A 17663-nucleotide genomic window follows, 5' to 3' on the forward strand; every position below is an offset into this window, starting at 1 on the left:
TGGCCCCCTCTTCCTTCCATTTTCCCCAGCATCATTGTCTTCTCTAAGCTTTCCTGTCTCCTCATGTGGCCAAAGTACTTCATCTTAGCCTCTACTATTCTTCCAATGAGCAATCGGGATTTATTTCCTGAAGTATGGACTGGTTGGATCTTCTCATGGTCCAAGGCACTCTCAGAACTTTCCTCCAACACGACAGTTCAAAAGCATCTATCTTCCTTCGCTCAGCCTTCCCTATGGTCCAGCTCTCACATCCATAGGTGACTATGGGGAATACCATTGCTTTAACTACCGTATATACCGCATATAAGACGACTGGGCATATAAGACGACCCAAACTTTTCCAGTTAAAATATAGAGTTTGGGATATACTCGCTGTATAAGACTATCCCTCTTCCAACGCACACCAAATAAAAATTTAAAAGCACCATATTTGATTTCAATATGGTAATTTTCCTATTACTTTACTTCCTTCTGTGCCTCTCACATCTTGCACCTGCACCACTTCACTGCAGTCTTCAGGAGCGAGATCTGAGAGGCAGAGGAGGAGGTGCGGTAATAGGATACAAGGGTGGGCCAGACAGATAAAATATTTGTGTTTTTCTGGGCTCAGAGCCACTCTCTTTTTTCCATACTCCGCCCTTCACTTACATCTTCCCTTCACCTCACCATCGGGACCGCACTATGTCCATGAATCCTGATGAATGGATTTTCTCCTATCCTATTTGTACACCGTCACCCTTAATGCTTTCATACAGTCGGCACTGCCAATTTTGAGTTCCCCCCACAATATGCAGCATCCACAGATTCTCCAATCCGGATTGGAAGTTTCAGCATCCATTCTATAAGACGACTCCAAGCATATAAGACTACTCCTGCATATAAGACGACCCCTGACTTTTGAGAAGATTTTCTTGGGTTAAAAAGTAGTCTTATATGCCAGAATATACAGTAAGTGGATCTTCGTTGCCAGTGTGATGTCTCAACTCTTCACTATTTTATCAAGATTGGACATTGCTCTCCTCCCAAGAAGTAAGCATCTCCTGATTTCCTGGCTGCGGTCTGCGTCTGCAGTAATCTTTGCACCTAGAAATATTGCAATACTTCGGCTTTAAAATACTCTTTGGCAATATCCACATGTGAATTACTGGCTCTCGTGCAAAAATTTGCACTGTCAGAGCCCTTTTTAGCCAACTGCATTTGAAATATTCAGATTAAAAATTGAATTAGCCCAAACCTTAGCCTGATAGAAAAAATTGTAATTTATACATGAAAGGCCACTTCTTTGACTGAAACTCCAACGATGCTAAAGGTTACAGTTGAAGCTGAGTCTAGCAATGATCAGAGCCCAGAGTTACTGCATTTTCCTGAGTTGCATGTCCGTATGTAAAGCTGATTAAAATAAGTAGTCTGTTGAATAACAAATAGAGAATCTTTAGCCATCCAGATATTTTGGTTTTCCATTTTTGACATATCACACAAAGCAAGGGCAAAGAATGTATGGCTTTTGAGCTGTTGATAGACTATTAATTCTTTGCTCCTCATTATTACCTGTTTGGAAGGCTGTTGAGTTGAACATTATACAACTCTGGTATCAAATCCAGTCTTCTCAGAAGAGGAAAATATCTGGTGAGTCGAAGAGCCTTCTACCTTCTTCAAGCAGCAGAACCTAGTTATCCCATTCCAGAGAAGTCAAAGAGTGGACTATTTTGTGGTTGAAGAGGAACAAAACCTGCTATACCAGTACTTCCAAACCTTTTTTTGACCATGGACCACTCTCCAATATTAGTACCCAAAGGGTTACATATCTGTTTTTGGTTCAACTTTAGATTTGGTTTGGTTATTTGGGGCGCTTATTGAGAAAACTGCATTGAATAGACCACATCAGTTCTAGCTTCTGATGTAGGACATATGCTGTTTAATACTGTTTTAATTGGTATTAAGAATACAATAAATAAATAAATAAATAAATAAATAAAGCCACCCAGTAGTCAACATATGCTCGCCTACAGAAAACCATATTTAATAATGTAGAGCTGATGTGGTCTATCCAATGCGATTTTCTCAGCACCCCAAATAACCCCAGGAAAAGGTCTAAAAACAAAGATACCAATGCGCCCCCGCTTCCAGGTACCACATGGAATGGTTCCACTCAGGGGGAGGAAAGAGGAGAAGCAGCAGCCAGGAGTCTTGTCGTGCCTTTTGTGAGTAGTCTGCCTCTCCCCTCCCAACATCCCTGTTGCCTCAGCACTATAAGAGACCAGTCACCCTCGTTGCAACAGTGTAGCAATTGAGTCCACTGACCATATTTTAGTCCTTAGGGACCACTGGTGGTCCACAGATCACAGGTTGGGAACCACTGTGCTATACTGTAGGAAAGATTAACTTGAAATTAAGATTTCATATGTATCCGAGTAAAAATGTAATAAATCAATTCCTCCAAAAGTTAGCTAAGATCTTGTTTATTGCTTGTATTTCTTTATAGATGTTGCTTTGTTTTTCCTCCACATTCTGACTTCAAACTTTAGGGTATCGAGTATTTTGAAGTTTTTGATGTGGTTAAAGTCTCAAGATCCATCACAAAGAAGTTACCCATGAGTTAAAATTATTATAACTTCCACTGTAACTATCCAGAATAAGTGCAGGTCTAAATATGTGTGAAATAATTCCAACTTCCTTATGGACCCAGATTCTATGCAGATAGAACATATTTTTAGAATCTAGTCCTTCGATTTCTTAAATGAGCAAGTGCAGAAGCCACACTTCTATCATGAACAGCATATGCTTCTTGTGTCCCTTAGCCCAGGGAAGTATTACAGTACTTTCCTCCTGAAACAAAGCTTTCACAAACTTCTTTCAATTTTGAGTTTATGAAGGAAGCACTCAGATAGCAACTTTAAACAAACATAAGAATGATCACTGCTAAGAGCAGTGCCTCCTTTGACCAGATGAACTAGGACAGTGATTCCCAACCTTTTTTTGACCAGGGACCACTCTCCAACATTAGTACCAAAAGGGATACAAACCAGTTTTTTGGGGCAACTTTAGATGGTTTGGTTATTTTCTCCTGACGTTTCGCCTGCATCTATGGCAGGAATCCTCAGAGGTTGTGAGGTCTGTTGGTAACAAGGAATATGGGGTTTATTTATCTGTGGAAGGTCCAGGGTGGGAGAAAGACCTCTTGTAGTTTGGATTGTTTGAAACTTCCTTCTAGAACAGAATCACTAGATTCTTGAAAAGTCTGTCAAACATTATATTAATTCCAAGATCTTTGTAGAAATCTAAGAATGTGAGACACTTACAACGCTTTTGCAGAGGCAAATATACTGATTTGGTTAAATGTACCTGAGGGACCACCTCAACCCCTACCAACCCCAGAGATCCCTCCATTCTGAGGACCAAGATCTATTGGAAGTCCCCAGTGTCAAGACCTTGCGTCTAACAGCAACCAGACGCAGAGCCTTTACAGCAGTGACTTATCAGCTTTCCGCAGGGCATGTAAGACATACCTGTTTCGACAGGCCTTTGATTTTTGATATTGCTGTTTTTAAATTGTTTTAAAATTGTGTTAGATTTTAGCCATTCTTGTAAGCCGCTCCGAGCCCCAGGGGAGTGGCGGCATATAAGTTCGAATAATAAATAAATAAGTAAGTAAGTAAGTATCTCCTACTTTCCTTCAATCTTTCTTTTAAGATAGAGGTTTGGCTAGATCAGTGGTTCCCAACTTCTTTTTATCCAGGGACCACTTTGACCAGGGGACCACCCTCCAACATTAGTACCAAAAAGGGTTATGAATCAGTTTTTGGTCAACTTTAGATTTGGTTTGGTTATTTTGAGGGTGCTGATTCAGAAAATTGCATTGGATAGACCACATCAGCTTTCGTTTCTGGTACAGCACATATGCCATCCAGTAGTTGCCATCTGCTCACCCACAGAGCTGATGTGGTCTATCCAATGCAATTTTCTGAACCAGCATCCCAAATAACCCCAGGAACAGACCTAAAAACAAAGACACCAAGGTGCCCCCCCTTCCAGGCACCACATGTAACGGCTCCACTCAGGGGGAGGAAAGAAGAGAAACAGAAATCAGGAGGCTTGTTGTCGTGCTTTTCGTGGGTAGTCAGCTGCTCCTCTCCTGACATCCCTATTGGCTTGGCACTATAAGAGGGTTTTGCAAGACCAGTCGCTCTTGTTGCAGCAGTGTAGTAATTGAGAGGCCGCAGACCATGTTTTAGTTCTTGGGGATCACTGGTGGTCCATGGACCTTAGGTTGTGAACCACTGGAGGAAATCTCAGGATGTGTCTGACCAAGCACGGGCTGTGGCTTCACTTAGGGCCTATTCCGTGGCTATACGGGTAGCCAAGGAGACCTCACGACTGCCCATATAGGATTTGCATTTAATAGATCTTCGGAGTTATTTCGGGTTGTTGGGGAACTTCTTCACCCTCCTGAGGTGGAGACTTTCGATGACCCGAAAACTCGGTGCTGCGAATTTGTGTAGCACTTTGCAGACAAAGTTGCTCAGATACATCTTGAGCTGGACTCCAGTTTGATCGCAGTTCCAAGAGAGGTGATCGAGGCATCTGCTTGTCCGGTTTTGTGGGATTCCTTCCAGCTTGATCGTTCCGAGGACATGGAGGTGGCCCTTGGGTCAGTGAAAGCCACTACATTGGCTCTGGACCCCTGCCCGTCGTGGCTAATTAAATCAGCCAAGGATGGTCTGATTGATTGGTTTATGTTAATCATCAATACATCGTTGGAGCAAGGAATTTTTCCATCAGGCTTAAAACAGGCTGTGGTCAGACCACTCCTGAAAAAGACTTCCCTTGATTACACGATCTTGAATAACTATAGACCAATCTCAAACCTCCCTTTTCTGGGCAAGGTGTTGGAGCGGGTGGTCGCTGCTCAGCTCCAGGGCTTCCTTGATGACATCAACTACCTAGACCAGTCACAGTCTGGCTTCAGGCCTGGCCATGGCACCGAGACGGCTTTGCTCGCCTTGGTGGATGATCTCCGTAGGGAGCTGGACAGGGGGAGTGTGACCCTGTTGGTTCTCTTGGACATCTCAGTGGCTTTCGATACCATTGATCATGGTATCCTTCTGGGACGCCTCTCTGGGACAAGAAATAACTTTCAGGTTTTGGGGGAAAGCCCCACAAGCCTTAAACTGTTTCGGGGAGGGAGAGCCATGGCTTCTAGAAGGTATTAGAAATGGATGTGTGAGGCACGGATCGTACCAGGGGACTGCATGCAACCCAAAAGCCATGCTTTTTCAACTCATACTTTATAGGCACAGAAAACATGTGGGAACTGTAAAGACAGTGAACTTAACATCCAAACTACTTATTAGATGTGGAGTCAAATTTTGCTTAGACTAGCCTCAGTCTGATGACTAAAATCTGGATGCAATCCAATGTTGACTATTCATCCACTGCACTTTGCAACACAATTTTTGTTCCTGTATTATAAATGTCATTTCCTAATTGGTTCTATCACAAAAACATGGGAAAACTTTATTAAAGTACAACAACTTTGTTTTTGCTGGACATCCTGCAGAACGTTTTGATAGTTTTTCAGTGAATATCTCAAGTCTCAACCAATTCAACATTGTTTGTGGCAGCCACAAAAACAAAGTTTCTAGAGTTTAATAACTACTTTCAAATTAAGTACCACACAATTAAACAGGAAATAACACTTTCAAAGCAGGAACAGATTTTTTTTTTCAAATTTTGTTACATAGTGTAATATGTCATTCATCCTATGAAGTTGAGTCCAGCAAAAAAGAATACATACCTCGACATATTTTTTTAAAGCATCATAGGACTGTTTTTAAGCAGGTGGGGTATACGTGACACTCCAGATGCTATAGGGATTCCTGCTTTTGTCAGCTCCACCCAGCACAGATTGGGGGGGGGGTTAACATCTGGAGGGCGACAGATCATGCACATCTGCTTTGTATGATGGTTTGAGACAATTACTATGTGTAACAGGATAGGAAGACATGGAAAATCGTGTTATATTTCTCATTTAATACAAAGACAACATGAAATCATCTGCTCTCACCATAGGGAAAAATTACAAGGTTTTTATTTAAGTATGGACATTTAAAATGTAAGTATGAAAATGTAAATTTTAAGTATGAAAATTTTAAAGTCTGAAAAATATAAAATGATATGATATCCCAAAAAATAGCCAATTATTTTACTAGTACTCTTTACAGGCAAACCATGACACCAATGTAGACTGAACTCCAAGCAATACACTATGCCGGAATGGAGATTAAGTGAAACGTAAAGGTTGCACATTTTAATTCTGGATCCTTAAGGCATATTTTGACTTTGAAAATGGCGTATCTGCTGCATCTTCTTCCTTTGTCTTATCCAGGAAGACAGTCAATTTGTTCTCTTTATCCTTTTTTACATTCTTTTTACGCTGCAAAATTAAACAAAGCACCGGTGAGCATTATTTTACTTTAAACAATGATGAAAATATTCTTTACCAGATCCAGTTTCTGGAAATGTCATAATTCAGCAAAGCACATCAGCACACGATTCACTGTCCCTATAGATAGTTCCACTGTCTCTCAAACTATAGAAATATGTGATTACATCGAAACCATTTGAAATCTAAAAGGATTACAGTGTTGTCATCTGTGCACAACAGTATCTGATACTGTTGTGCACTGTTGTGCACAGATGACAACACTGTAATCCTTTTAGATTTCAAATGGTTTCGATGTAAGTACGATTGCTTTAAAGATATAAGTTGGTGATAGTTCCAGTTTTGAGAATGATACACATTCTAATTGCATGTCTTCTAAAAAAGATCTTTTCTATCATATGATTCGAGGCATGTCTCCTCAGAAATAAGGCCCAATGTATGAACTTCTCAGAGTCAAATGCAGGCAGAAAGTCCCAATCCATGGGGAAAGTGGCCCCAGACCACCTACTAGTTGTAGTTGGTCACTCAAAGGTGAGATCTACACTCGGAATGAGGATTGACTGTATTATATGAATCTACACTGCCATGTAATCCAATTCAATGAAGTTACTGTATATACTCAAGTATAAGCAGTAGGCCTGGGTAACAACGGAAAAAATTGTTTCTAAAATCGATTTGTATTTGGTTTTTTTTTGTTTCGATATTTAAAATAATGACAAAATTTTCCTTTTAAAAAGTTCGATATTTACGAAATTTCGTAAATGGTAAAAATTTAACGAATCGATTTCCGAAACAATAACGAATCGATTCGTTAATGGCGGACGCGACCGCGAAATACGCTAAAAAACCTCCAAAACCTTCTGAAGCTTCCCTCTCCCTCTGTTGTTGACTGTTGGTGTGATATTATAATTTTTTTTCACTAATTAAACCATAAAACTGGCCCAGACATGCGGAAATAATAACGAAACGACCTCAAAACAATAATGAAACGAATACAATATCGAAATACGAAGCATTTACAAAACGTTTTTGAAAATTCGTTTTTTTAAATAATTGCTCCAGAATGGTTCGTTATCGTTTTGTAATTGAAAAAATTAACGAATTATTAACGAATTACGAATTAATGAAACGAAACCGCCCAGCCCTAATAAGCAGACTTTTCAGCCTTTTAAGGCTGAAAAAGCCCCCCCTCCCCCGCCTTCCACTCCAAAGTTATTTATTATTTTATTCTATTGTTGTTGTTCTTGTTGTTGTTATTATTATTATTATATCCAGAATTTTACTCTATTTATTATTGTTATTATATTTATTATTTTACTCTATTATTATTTTATTCTATTATTACTGTTATTATTACATTTCCATTATTTTACTCTATTATTTTTATTACATTTATTATTTGACTCTATTATTATTGGAAGGATACGTAAGCACATTTACACTGAAGGTTAGAATAATGATTTAATCAGAGTTGGAAAGTCTTGTCTTAAATTACAGTTTTAGGTAAACATTAAAAAACATTTAACCTATTGATGCCTCAATTAATGTAATGTTATTGGTATCTATTTTAATTTTGAAATTTACCAGTAGCTGCTGCATTTCCACCCTTAGCTTATACTCGAGTCAATATGTTTCCCCAGTTTTTTGTGGTAAAATTAGGTGCCTTGGCTTATATTTGGGTTGGCTTATACATGGGTATATATGGTGATTTGCACTCTTGAAACTGGATTTGTCTTGCAGTGTAGATCCAGCCTAAAACAAAAACTTCCTCCTCCCAAATTATGAGGGATAGGAAGCCTGTACCACACTTTCCCCAAATATCATGTCCACAACCACAATCTTTTACTGTATATGTATTTGTATGCTGAATATCTATCTTAGGTAGTCCTAACAAAATAGTTCCTTGGTAGTCTAGTATTTTCTGTTTCCATCAAAGAAATAGAACATTTAGAAATCACCTGGAAGAAGGGCACACCGTTGGTTGTCTGAATACAGAGACTGGTATCCAAGAAGGAATTTTCACTGACCAGGCTATCATTCGTCTCTCTTATCTCTTCTTCATCCACAAAGGAACTCTAGGGAACCCAAAAGAGATACATAAGCCTCATCTACAAGTTATATTGGGGCCCAACGGAATATTGAAGGAGCATCACACACATCCAAGAATTGTTTTGCAATCTTTAACCACTTCATTTCCATGTGTACACTTTGTATCTCGGTCTATTGTCTCATTTTTGGAAAAACAAGTAGGGCAAGCCCACCTTCCCTCCCCTTTTGGTTGCAGAACTACCTGATCCAAGATCTCTGCAGCTCTGAGCTCCAGCTGCTTTTGCCTTAATTTTTCAAGCAAGACATCGCGGGGTTCTGTTTTCACAACTGTCACAGGATAACGATAATCTTTCCTCTGTGGGGTGGTTCCTTGGGGAAAAGAAAACCCAAGCCATTTAAGTGACATCTAAACCAACATTTCCTTAAGAGTAGAAATTCCATTTCAATGTCAAGTGGGTCACCCTCATCCCCACATCTGCACGGTCCATTGCTCCCTGGCAAATAATACCTGTTGGGATGTCTACTTTGAGTTCTTCTCCCACAAATCCATTAACTCGGATTAAGCCATGTTTTGCTTTCGTGAGGAGCGTCTCTTTCTGTGTCATAAGCACATGCTTATCGTTGGGCATCTTGTCAAGGAGTCCCTTGAGGACAGTCTCTTGAGCATCTTTTTGTCGGTCAACATGGACTGTGAGCTTAGCAACTGATGCACTGCAGTTGTCGTCCAGATTCTGAAAGCAATAGAAACATCTTCAGAAACTAAGATGGGTATTCCAGACAAATGTTTGTTTGGTTGCCCGAAACAGGAAGTCTAGGATCTCATTGAACCATTTATGAGCTTTTATTGTTTTTGGAAACAGACTTAGATGTTCGTGGGACAAAGAAACAGCTCTTTAAGGGAATACACATGTGCAGGACCCATCTTACTATAATTGCATGATTAGGGATGTATTGCCAGCTTAGGGGAAACAGAAAAAATGTCAATCACGGCGCCTTCCTTGAAGCACAAAGTTCACAAGAATAGCTTTATAAAGCAAGGGTATTGGTTTGAGTGTTGAACTATGGCCCTTTCGGCACTGCCATATAAAATCCAGATTATCTGCTTTGATAATCTGGATGGTATGGCAGTGTGGAAGGGGTGTAGGACCCTGGAAGCCAGGATTTGAATCCCTGCTAAAGGCCTTTCCACAAAGTCATATAACCCAAAATATCAAGGCAGAATAACCCAAAATGTTGTTGTTCATTCATTCAGTTGTCTTCGACTCTTCGTGACTTCGTGGACCAGCCCACGCCAGAGCTCCCTGTCGGCTGTCACCACTCCCAGCTCCTTCAAGGTCAGTCCAGTCACTTCAAGGATGCCATCCATCCATCTTGCCCTTGGTCGACCCCTCTTTCTTTTACTTTCCACTTTCCCCAGCATAATTGTCTTCTCTAGGCTTTGCTGTCTCCCCATGATATGGCCAAAGTACTTCAACTTTGCCTCTAGTATCCTTCCCTCCAATGAGCAGTCGGGCTTTATTTCCTGGAGGATGGACTGGTCTTCTCGCAGTCCAAGGCACTCTCAGGACTTTCCTCCAACACTACAGTTCAAAAGCATCTATCTTCCTTCGCTCAGCCTTCCCTAAGGTCCAGCTCTCACATCCGTAGGTTACTACAGGGAATACCATGGCTTTGACCCAAAATATCTGCTGTGAATTGGGTTATCTGTGTCCACCCTGCCATATATAGAATCATGAGATTCTATATATGAGACCTCGTGGGCCACCCAGTCCAACCCCGTCAAGAAGCTGGAAAATCACATTCAAAGCATATCCCAGTTCAAAGCAGATGTGAGATTTTATTCAGCTGTGTGGAAGGGGCCTAAATCATGAAATCCTCCTGGTGATTCACACTCTTTCAGCCTCAAACTAACTCTGTGATAACTTTGCTTTAGGATAGCCATAAACTAGAAATAACAAATAAGGTTTTAAAGACCAAGAATTCCCTTCAGAAAGCAAAATGAGCTCTGTACAAGTCCATTGCTCAAACTTATATGCCTGGTTTCTGTGCCCTTGCCTCAGAAAGCCCAATTATTTCCAAGAATAGCAAGTATCATATGAGTACCTCTTTCACCTGACTTCATTTGAGTTATTTTTCAGTTTCTCTGTTAAACTGTTAAGAGATACTGAGTGAAAGTGGGTGTAGGGAAATGTAAACTGGATCAATGGTTAAAGAAAAAGGAAGAGGGTAACAAAAATCATTCCCCCTTATCATTGGATACCCTTCCATTAACAGGAGTCGCCAAAATATTTACAACTGAAGAAATGGCTTCTCATAGCAGATCACTTGGATGAGCCAACCTGGACACACCATATTATTTGAGTACACAGAAATGCTGGACCACTCTAACTACCACCATGTCAGGCTACACAGAGAAGCCATTGAAATCCACACGCATGTGGACAAACTCAACAGAAAGGAGGAAACCATGAAAATAAACAAAATCTGGCTACCTGTATTTTAAAAAAACACTCTAGAATCAGTACAGTAAATAAAGAGCAACACTCAAAAACAAAGGAACTCCAGACAAGAAACAATCAAGACCAGCTAATCACCTCCCAACAAAGGATTCCCCTGGGCAGGAAGCAGCCTGGCTTTGAAGCTGCAAGGCTATTCAGTCCTAATACAACATTCACACTTCCCTCAAGCAGACAAGAGTTCTTTCTCCCACCCTGGACATTCCACAAATATATAAACCACACTTGGCTAGTTTCTAACAGACTTTGCAACCTCTAAGGATGCCTGCCATAGATATTATGGGTGAAATGTCAGGAGAAAATGTTTCTGGAACATGGCCATACAGCCTGAAAAACTCACAGCAACCCAATTATTCCGGCGATGAAAGCCTTTGACAACACATTAAACAGAATAAATAGTCTTTACAACCATAAACATACAAGAAAAGAATGCTGAAAACTCAGTGAGCTAATCAAACACCATAATTGAAAACTACCCTCCAAAGACTTGTAGCATATAAGGAGACCAATGGCAGAATACAGGACTTTCAGATATAGAAAACGTGCTCATTTTATATCAAAACTAATTCTGGTATCGGCGGCTAAGATTAATATGAATAGACAATGAAGATGTGATGAGAACAGAGAAGACTAAGTTGAAGGTGCTGGAAGAATATCACTGCTTTACTGTATATTATGTGTTTATATTGATAGCGTACTGTTACTGTTTACTCATAGATTTGTCTCCTGTGTAATTAATAAACATGATTTTTTTAAAAAAGACAAAATTTGTGATGCAAGCATATACTTGCAATGAAAAAACGGTAAGGCAAGCCCATGATTGCAGTACATCATAAAAGAAAACCAAGCCACAAAAGTCAAAAGCAGCAACTGGCTCTAATTAATTAATAATAATAATAATAATCTATATAAATAAAAATGTAATGTATGTTTGTGGGATTAACAGAACTCAAAAACCACTGGACAAATTGACACCAAACTTGGACACAAAGCACCTATTAGGCCAACGAGTGGCCATCACTCATAAAAACACTCAAAAACACAGCAGAGGAGACTTAAAAAGCAAAAAAACTAAAATTGCAGGGAACGGCTAGTAATAATAATAATAATAATAATAATAATAATAATAATTTTATCTGCCTCTCCTCGAAGGCACAACAGCTAAAAACTGATTACACTATGCAACACAATTTTTGTTCCTGGGTTATAAATGTCATTTCCTAATTGGTTCTATCATAAAAACATGGAAAAAGTTTATTAAATCTTTGCTTTTGTGGGACGGATTATCCTACAACACATTTTGCTATAGTTTTTCAATAGATACCTCATCAAGTCTCAACAAATTCAACATTGTTTGTGGCAGCCACAAAAACTAAGTTTCTGGCGTATAACAACTACTTCCAAAGCAAGTACCACACAATGAAAAAGGAAATAACACTTTCAAATGAGGAACAGAAGATTTTTCAAATTTTGTTGCATACTGTTATGCTAAATATGATAGGAAGTGTAGTTCAGCGCCACCTGGAGAGCCATGAGCTACCTGCATCTAGTCTACAGATTAACTTCCATGTGTCAACAATCAGATTTACCTTGCAAATCCTTTGTAGGTATTCCTTCTGGCTGGTGAGAAAGGCACTCTGTTGATCAGCTATACGCATTATTTTTGATGTTGCAGTTTCACCCCAGCTTTCTGTTTCTTGGCAGACACGGTCCAGACTCTTACCAAAGTCTTCGCAGTGACTACTTGACTGCAACAGTATCTTAACGTTTTCACTGCTGGACTGCCTGATCTCTTGAGAAAAGTCATCCAGAGGCAGGGTCAATATACTGTGCCGTGATGCTGCAGATGTGGAAAGGTCTGTCGTTTGCCTGTATGTGGTAGGTATTTAGTAACAGATTAGACCTAAGTGTTTAGCCAAGAGACATTTCAGCTGCCCACCCCTTTTAACCAGCAGGTGTAAACCTTTCCTACAGTTTAAATAAAAATAATAAAATAAAAACTTTATTTGTACCCCCACCACCATCTCCCCTATTACAATCCCTAATATCTCTCTCTGAGTAAATATATATTTCAATGTATTATGTTTTAAAAACTCATGTGTGAATCAGGAAAAATTACTTTAAAAAGAGATTTCCAAAGGAGTACAATGGTGTATATGTGGACCTTATGAGCAACTGGCACGATAATAATAATAAAACTTTATTTGTACCCCCGCTACTATCTCCCCAAGGGACTCGGTGCGGCTTACATGAGGCCAAGCCCACAGCACATCAATAAACAAAAGCGATAACAGATAATCAATACAAAACAGTTAAAATAAAAACTCAAAAACAAAAATACACAACAAACAATAAACAATAACAATAACAAACAGCATTTAAAAAGCTATGGTCGGGCCTAATGTAATAATTAAAATTAAAATTTAAAATGCTGGGCATAAACAAGGTAGGGTAAACTAGGATAGGGTTTTCAAAGAAAGATAAGGGTGCGCAGACAATCCTAAGTCAATATTAAAGTGCATTTGAGGACATATTGCTAAGAGTTTTCCTTATTCTGGGAAGGCACATTGGAACAACCACATTTTCAGGCTCCTCCTAAAGACTGCCAGCGTTGGGGCATGTCTGATGTCCTTAGGGAGTGAATTCCAGAGTCGAGGGGCAACTACCGAGAAGGCCCTCTCCCTCGTTCCCACCAATCACGCCTGTGAAGGAGGTGGGAGCGTGAGCAGGGCCTCTCCAGATGATTGAAGAGATCGTGTGGGTTCGTACACAGAAATGCGGTCACGCAGGTAGGCAGGTCCCAAACCGTTCAGGGCTTTTGGTGGGGACAAGGGAGAGGGCCTTCTCGGTGGTAGCCCCCCGACTCTGGAACTCACTTCCCAAGGATATCAGACATGCCCCAACTCTGGCAGTCTTTAGGAGGAGCCCGAAAACGTGGCTGTTCCAGTGTGCCTTCCCAGAATAAGGAAAACCCTCAGCAATATGCCCTCAAAATGCACTTTACTATTGATTTAAGATGGACTGCGTTCCCTCATCTCTCTTTGGAAACCCTATCCCAGTTATATCCTACCTTGTTCATGCCCAGCATTATTTTTAAATTTTAAGTTATTACATTCGGCCTGGCCATAGGTTTTTAAATGTTGTGTGTTATTGTTTACTGCTTTTTTTGTGATTTATATTAATTGTACTGTATTGATTGCTTTTGTTAATTGCTTTTGTTTACTGATGTACTGTGGGCTTGGCCTCATGTAAGCCGCACTGAGTCCCTTGTGGAGATGGTAGCGGGGTATAAATAAAATTATTATTATTATTATTATTATTATTATTATTATTATCTGCTGTAGTGCAACACTGGAGAAGCAGTTGTCCTGAGTGCAATGATGTCAAAAGAGTGAAAGCAAATAGAAGCAAATCCACCTTATCACATAGGGAAAGCTCATATCAAAGGAAGTATCATCCAAATAGTTACAGTTCTCCATTTCTAAGACGAAGAGCCAGCGTTGTCCATAGACACCTCCAAGGTCATGTGGCCAGCATGACCGAATGGAGCGCCGTTACCTTCCCACAGAAGTGGTACCCTTCAGGGTATATAGAAAGGCAGGATATAAATATAGTAACTAAGATATAGTGTCTATTGATTTACTCACATGTGCTCGAACTGCTAGATTGGCAGAAGCTGGGGCTAACATTGGAAGCTCACCCCACTCCCAGGATTTAACCTGCTGTGCCACCAAAGGCCCCCAAATTCATTGAGATATAAACATCATGAAGTTCAGTGGGGTGTGCTCCCCAGTAACTATACAGGATTGTAGCTTTAGAAAGTGGGTTAATATCAATTTGTTTTGGTGCTTCCACTTCAGCATTCGTTTCAGAGGAGGACTATCGGATGTAATACATTTCAGTTTTATGCCTTTGTTGTAAGCTAACTTAATATCTATATCCACACACACACACTTTTAAGGTAGTGTTTATTGTTAACTATTGTCAAGTTAAAGCATTAAACTGTTTTAAACAGAATGCATGAGTTCAAGGCTGCAAAAATATGCCAGGCAGTCAGAGTACTCCTACCATTTTACAATAGTATGGAAGTAAACTTGACTTTATTTTAAAAAAACGATTAGCACACCCAGTTCTAATTCATTTTGAATTTCACATAAATCACAACAAATGGATGCAAGGCTGAAGGAAAATGAGTAAAATAAACAAATGGACCAAAGGTGACTGAACATTGCATTCATCTATAATAGGATGTTCATATTTTTCAATGGAAATCTCAAATATTCAGAAGGCTCCTGGCAACTTGAATAAGTAGATACAGATTATTTCACAAGGCAAGTCTGCAGGAAGTCTGAAAGATGTTTAGAAGAGAAGCAAGTTGAGTTTCCTTACAGAGTTATGTTGTCTTGTACAGCGAATACATTCTGCTTTAGTCTTCTACTTTTCTCTAGAACATCACTCAGATTCAGCTGAGATTCTTGCTCGAGCAAACTCACTTGGTCTTTTAGAGAAGAAATCAGCTGGGCTGTACTCTAGTGTAAATGAAAAATAAAGATATTTCAAATAAATCAGTAAAAATTAGTAAAGTTAAAAACTTTAATCATAAAGTGGGCAATCTGTGGACTACAGTGTTTAAAGCTGGCTTTAAAAGGGTTGCAGAGCAATAGATTCAGTTCTCACCAGTGAACTACAAGGTGTCATCTTCTATCTATATAAATAAAAATGTAATGTTCGTTTGTGATACCATCAGAACTCAAAAATCACTGGGGGAATTGACACCAAATTTGGACACGATACACCTAACAGTCCAATATAAACGTATAAACGGAACTGGCACAGCAGGCAGCACCGAGCTTCCTCCCTCACAGCAGCATACTTGGGAGCCTATCCCGCAGACATGGCCACACACATACACACAATTTCGCCTTCCCCTTCCCTTTTTCTTTTAAAGGTGAGGCAAGCAGGCGAAAAAGAGGCATTTCGCCGTGACTGTTGTGTGTGTGTGTGTGTGGGGGGGGTGGTGGTGGAAGGAAGCCCTCCTCCTTTCTCCCTTCGGGCGGCTTCCTCTCCTTCTCCTGCCTCTTTCCTTCTCTCCCTCGCTCCTTCCCCTTGAACTTCCCAGGTGATCTCCATGGTGCCATGACCTCTTCCTCTTCACTTCCTCCTTGAATGCTGTGGCAATGGAGGAAAGAGAGAAAGGAAGAAGGGAGGAAAGAAAGAAGGAAGCATGGGAAAGAGGGGAGAGCGCGCCTTGCACAGCCCGGGGGGGGGGGGGGGAGGTAGAGAGAGGGGTAGAGAGAGAGAGAGGTAGAGAGAGATAGAGGGGGGTAGAGAGAGAGGGGGGGGGGTAGAGAGAGAGAGGTAGAGAGACGGCATTGTCCATAGACACCTCCAAGGTCATGTGGCCACTGGCATGACTGCATGGAGCGCCCTTACCTTCCTGCCAGAGTGGTACCTATTGCTCTATTCACATTTGCATGTTTTTGAACTGCTATATGAATTGAAAATCATTCTATCTATCTTTTACAACTTGGCAACATACACATGTTGGCAGAGCAACAGTGAGTGCATATGGGTGTGTGAAGTTGTGAAAATATAGTGGAATTAATGCACATGCAAGATCATCCCCACAATAACCCTTCAAGACATGCACTCCAGCAGAGCCACTTATTTCCTACGTGACTGTGTGTATTTGAGGGGAGAGTTGAGGAAATATAGTAAAATTAACATCCATGTAGGTATTCTCCACAACTTCCTTTCAACATAGACATTGCCATATTATCCACACCCATATGTGTATGCGTGTGTGTGTGTGCGTGCGTGCACTATTTCTCCTCCCAAAGAAAGGAGACAAAGAGGAAGGGAAGGTTGGCCACAGCAACGCGTGGCGGGTACAGCTAGTACAATCATAAAGTTGGAAGAGACCTCGTGGGCCATCCAGTCCAACCCCCTGCCAAGAAGTAAGAAAATCACATTCAAAGCACCCCTGACAGATGGCAATACAACCTGTTTAAAAGCCTCCACCACACTCTGGGGCAGAGAGTTTCACTGGCGAACAGCTCTCACTGTTAGGAAGTTCTTCCTCGTGTTCAGGAGGAATCTCCTTTCCTGTAGTTTGAAGCCATTGTCCCATGTCCCAGTCTCCAGGGCAGCAGAAAACAAGCTTGCTCCCTCCTCCCTGTGGCTTCCTCTCACATATTTATACATGCCTATCATGCCTCTTCTCAGCCTTTTCTTCTTCAGGCTAAACACGCCCAGCTCTTCAAGCCGCTCCTCATAGGGCTTGTTCTCCAGACCCTTCATCATTTTAGTCGCCCTCCCTTGGACACATTCCAGCTTGTCAATATCTCTCTTCAATTGTGGTGCCCAGAACTGGACACAATGTTCCAGGTATGGTCTAACCAAGGCAGAATAGAGGGGTAGCATGACTTCCCTGGATCTGGACACTATACTCCTATTGATGCAGGCCAAAATCCCATTACCTTTTTTTGACGCCGCATCACATTGTTGGCTCATGTTTAACTTGATGTCCACGAGGACTCCAAGGCCTTTTTCACACGAGCCAGGCATCGTCCCCCATTCTTATCTTTGTATTTCATTTTCCTGCCTAAGTGGAGTGTCTTGCATTTGTCCCTGTTGAACTTCATCTTGTTAGTTTT

General features: G+C 40.6%; 1 protein-coding gene across 1 annotated transcript in view; it reads right to left on the reverse strand.

Moving 5' to 3' along the window:
- Window positions 1-6072: 6072 nt before the first annotated feature.
- The window catches only part of KIF11 (kinesin family member 11), a 42143-nt gene continuing 30552 nt past the window's right edge, over window positions 6073-17663 (reverse strand). The window contains exons 17-22 of the mRNA XM_060768712.2: window positions 15397-15536; window positions 12597-12876; window positions 9000-9222; window positions 8733-8860; window positions 8401-8517; window positions 6073-6433 (exon numbers count right to left, since the gene is read on the reverse strand). Of these exons, the coding sequence (XP_060624695.2) occupies window positions 6308-6433; window positions 8401-8517; window positions 8733-8860; window positions 9000-9222; window positions 12597-12876; window positions 15397-15536 (1014 nt within the window). The 3' untranslated portion in view covers window positions 6073-6307. The remainder of the gene's footprint in view (window positions 6434-8400; window positions 8518-8732; window positions 8861-8999; window positions 9223-12596; window positions 12877-15396; window positions 15537-17663) is intronic.

Source organism: Anolis sagrei, chromosome 3 (assembly GCF_037176765.1).
Source record: "Anolis sagrei isolate rAnoSag1 chromosome 3, rAnoSag1.mat, whole genome shotgun sequence".
NCBI lineage: Eukaryota > Metazoa > Chordata > Lepidosauria > Squamata > Dactyloidae > Anolis > Anolis sagrei.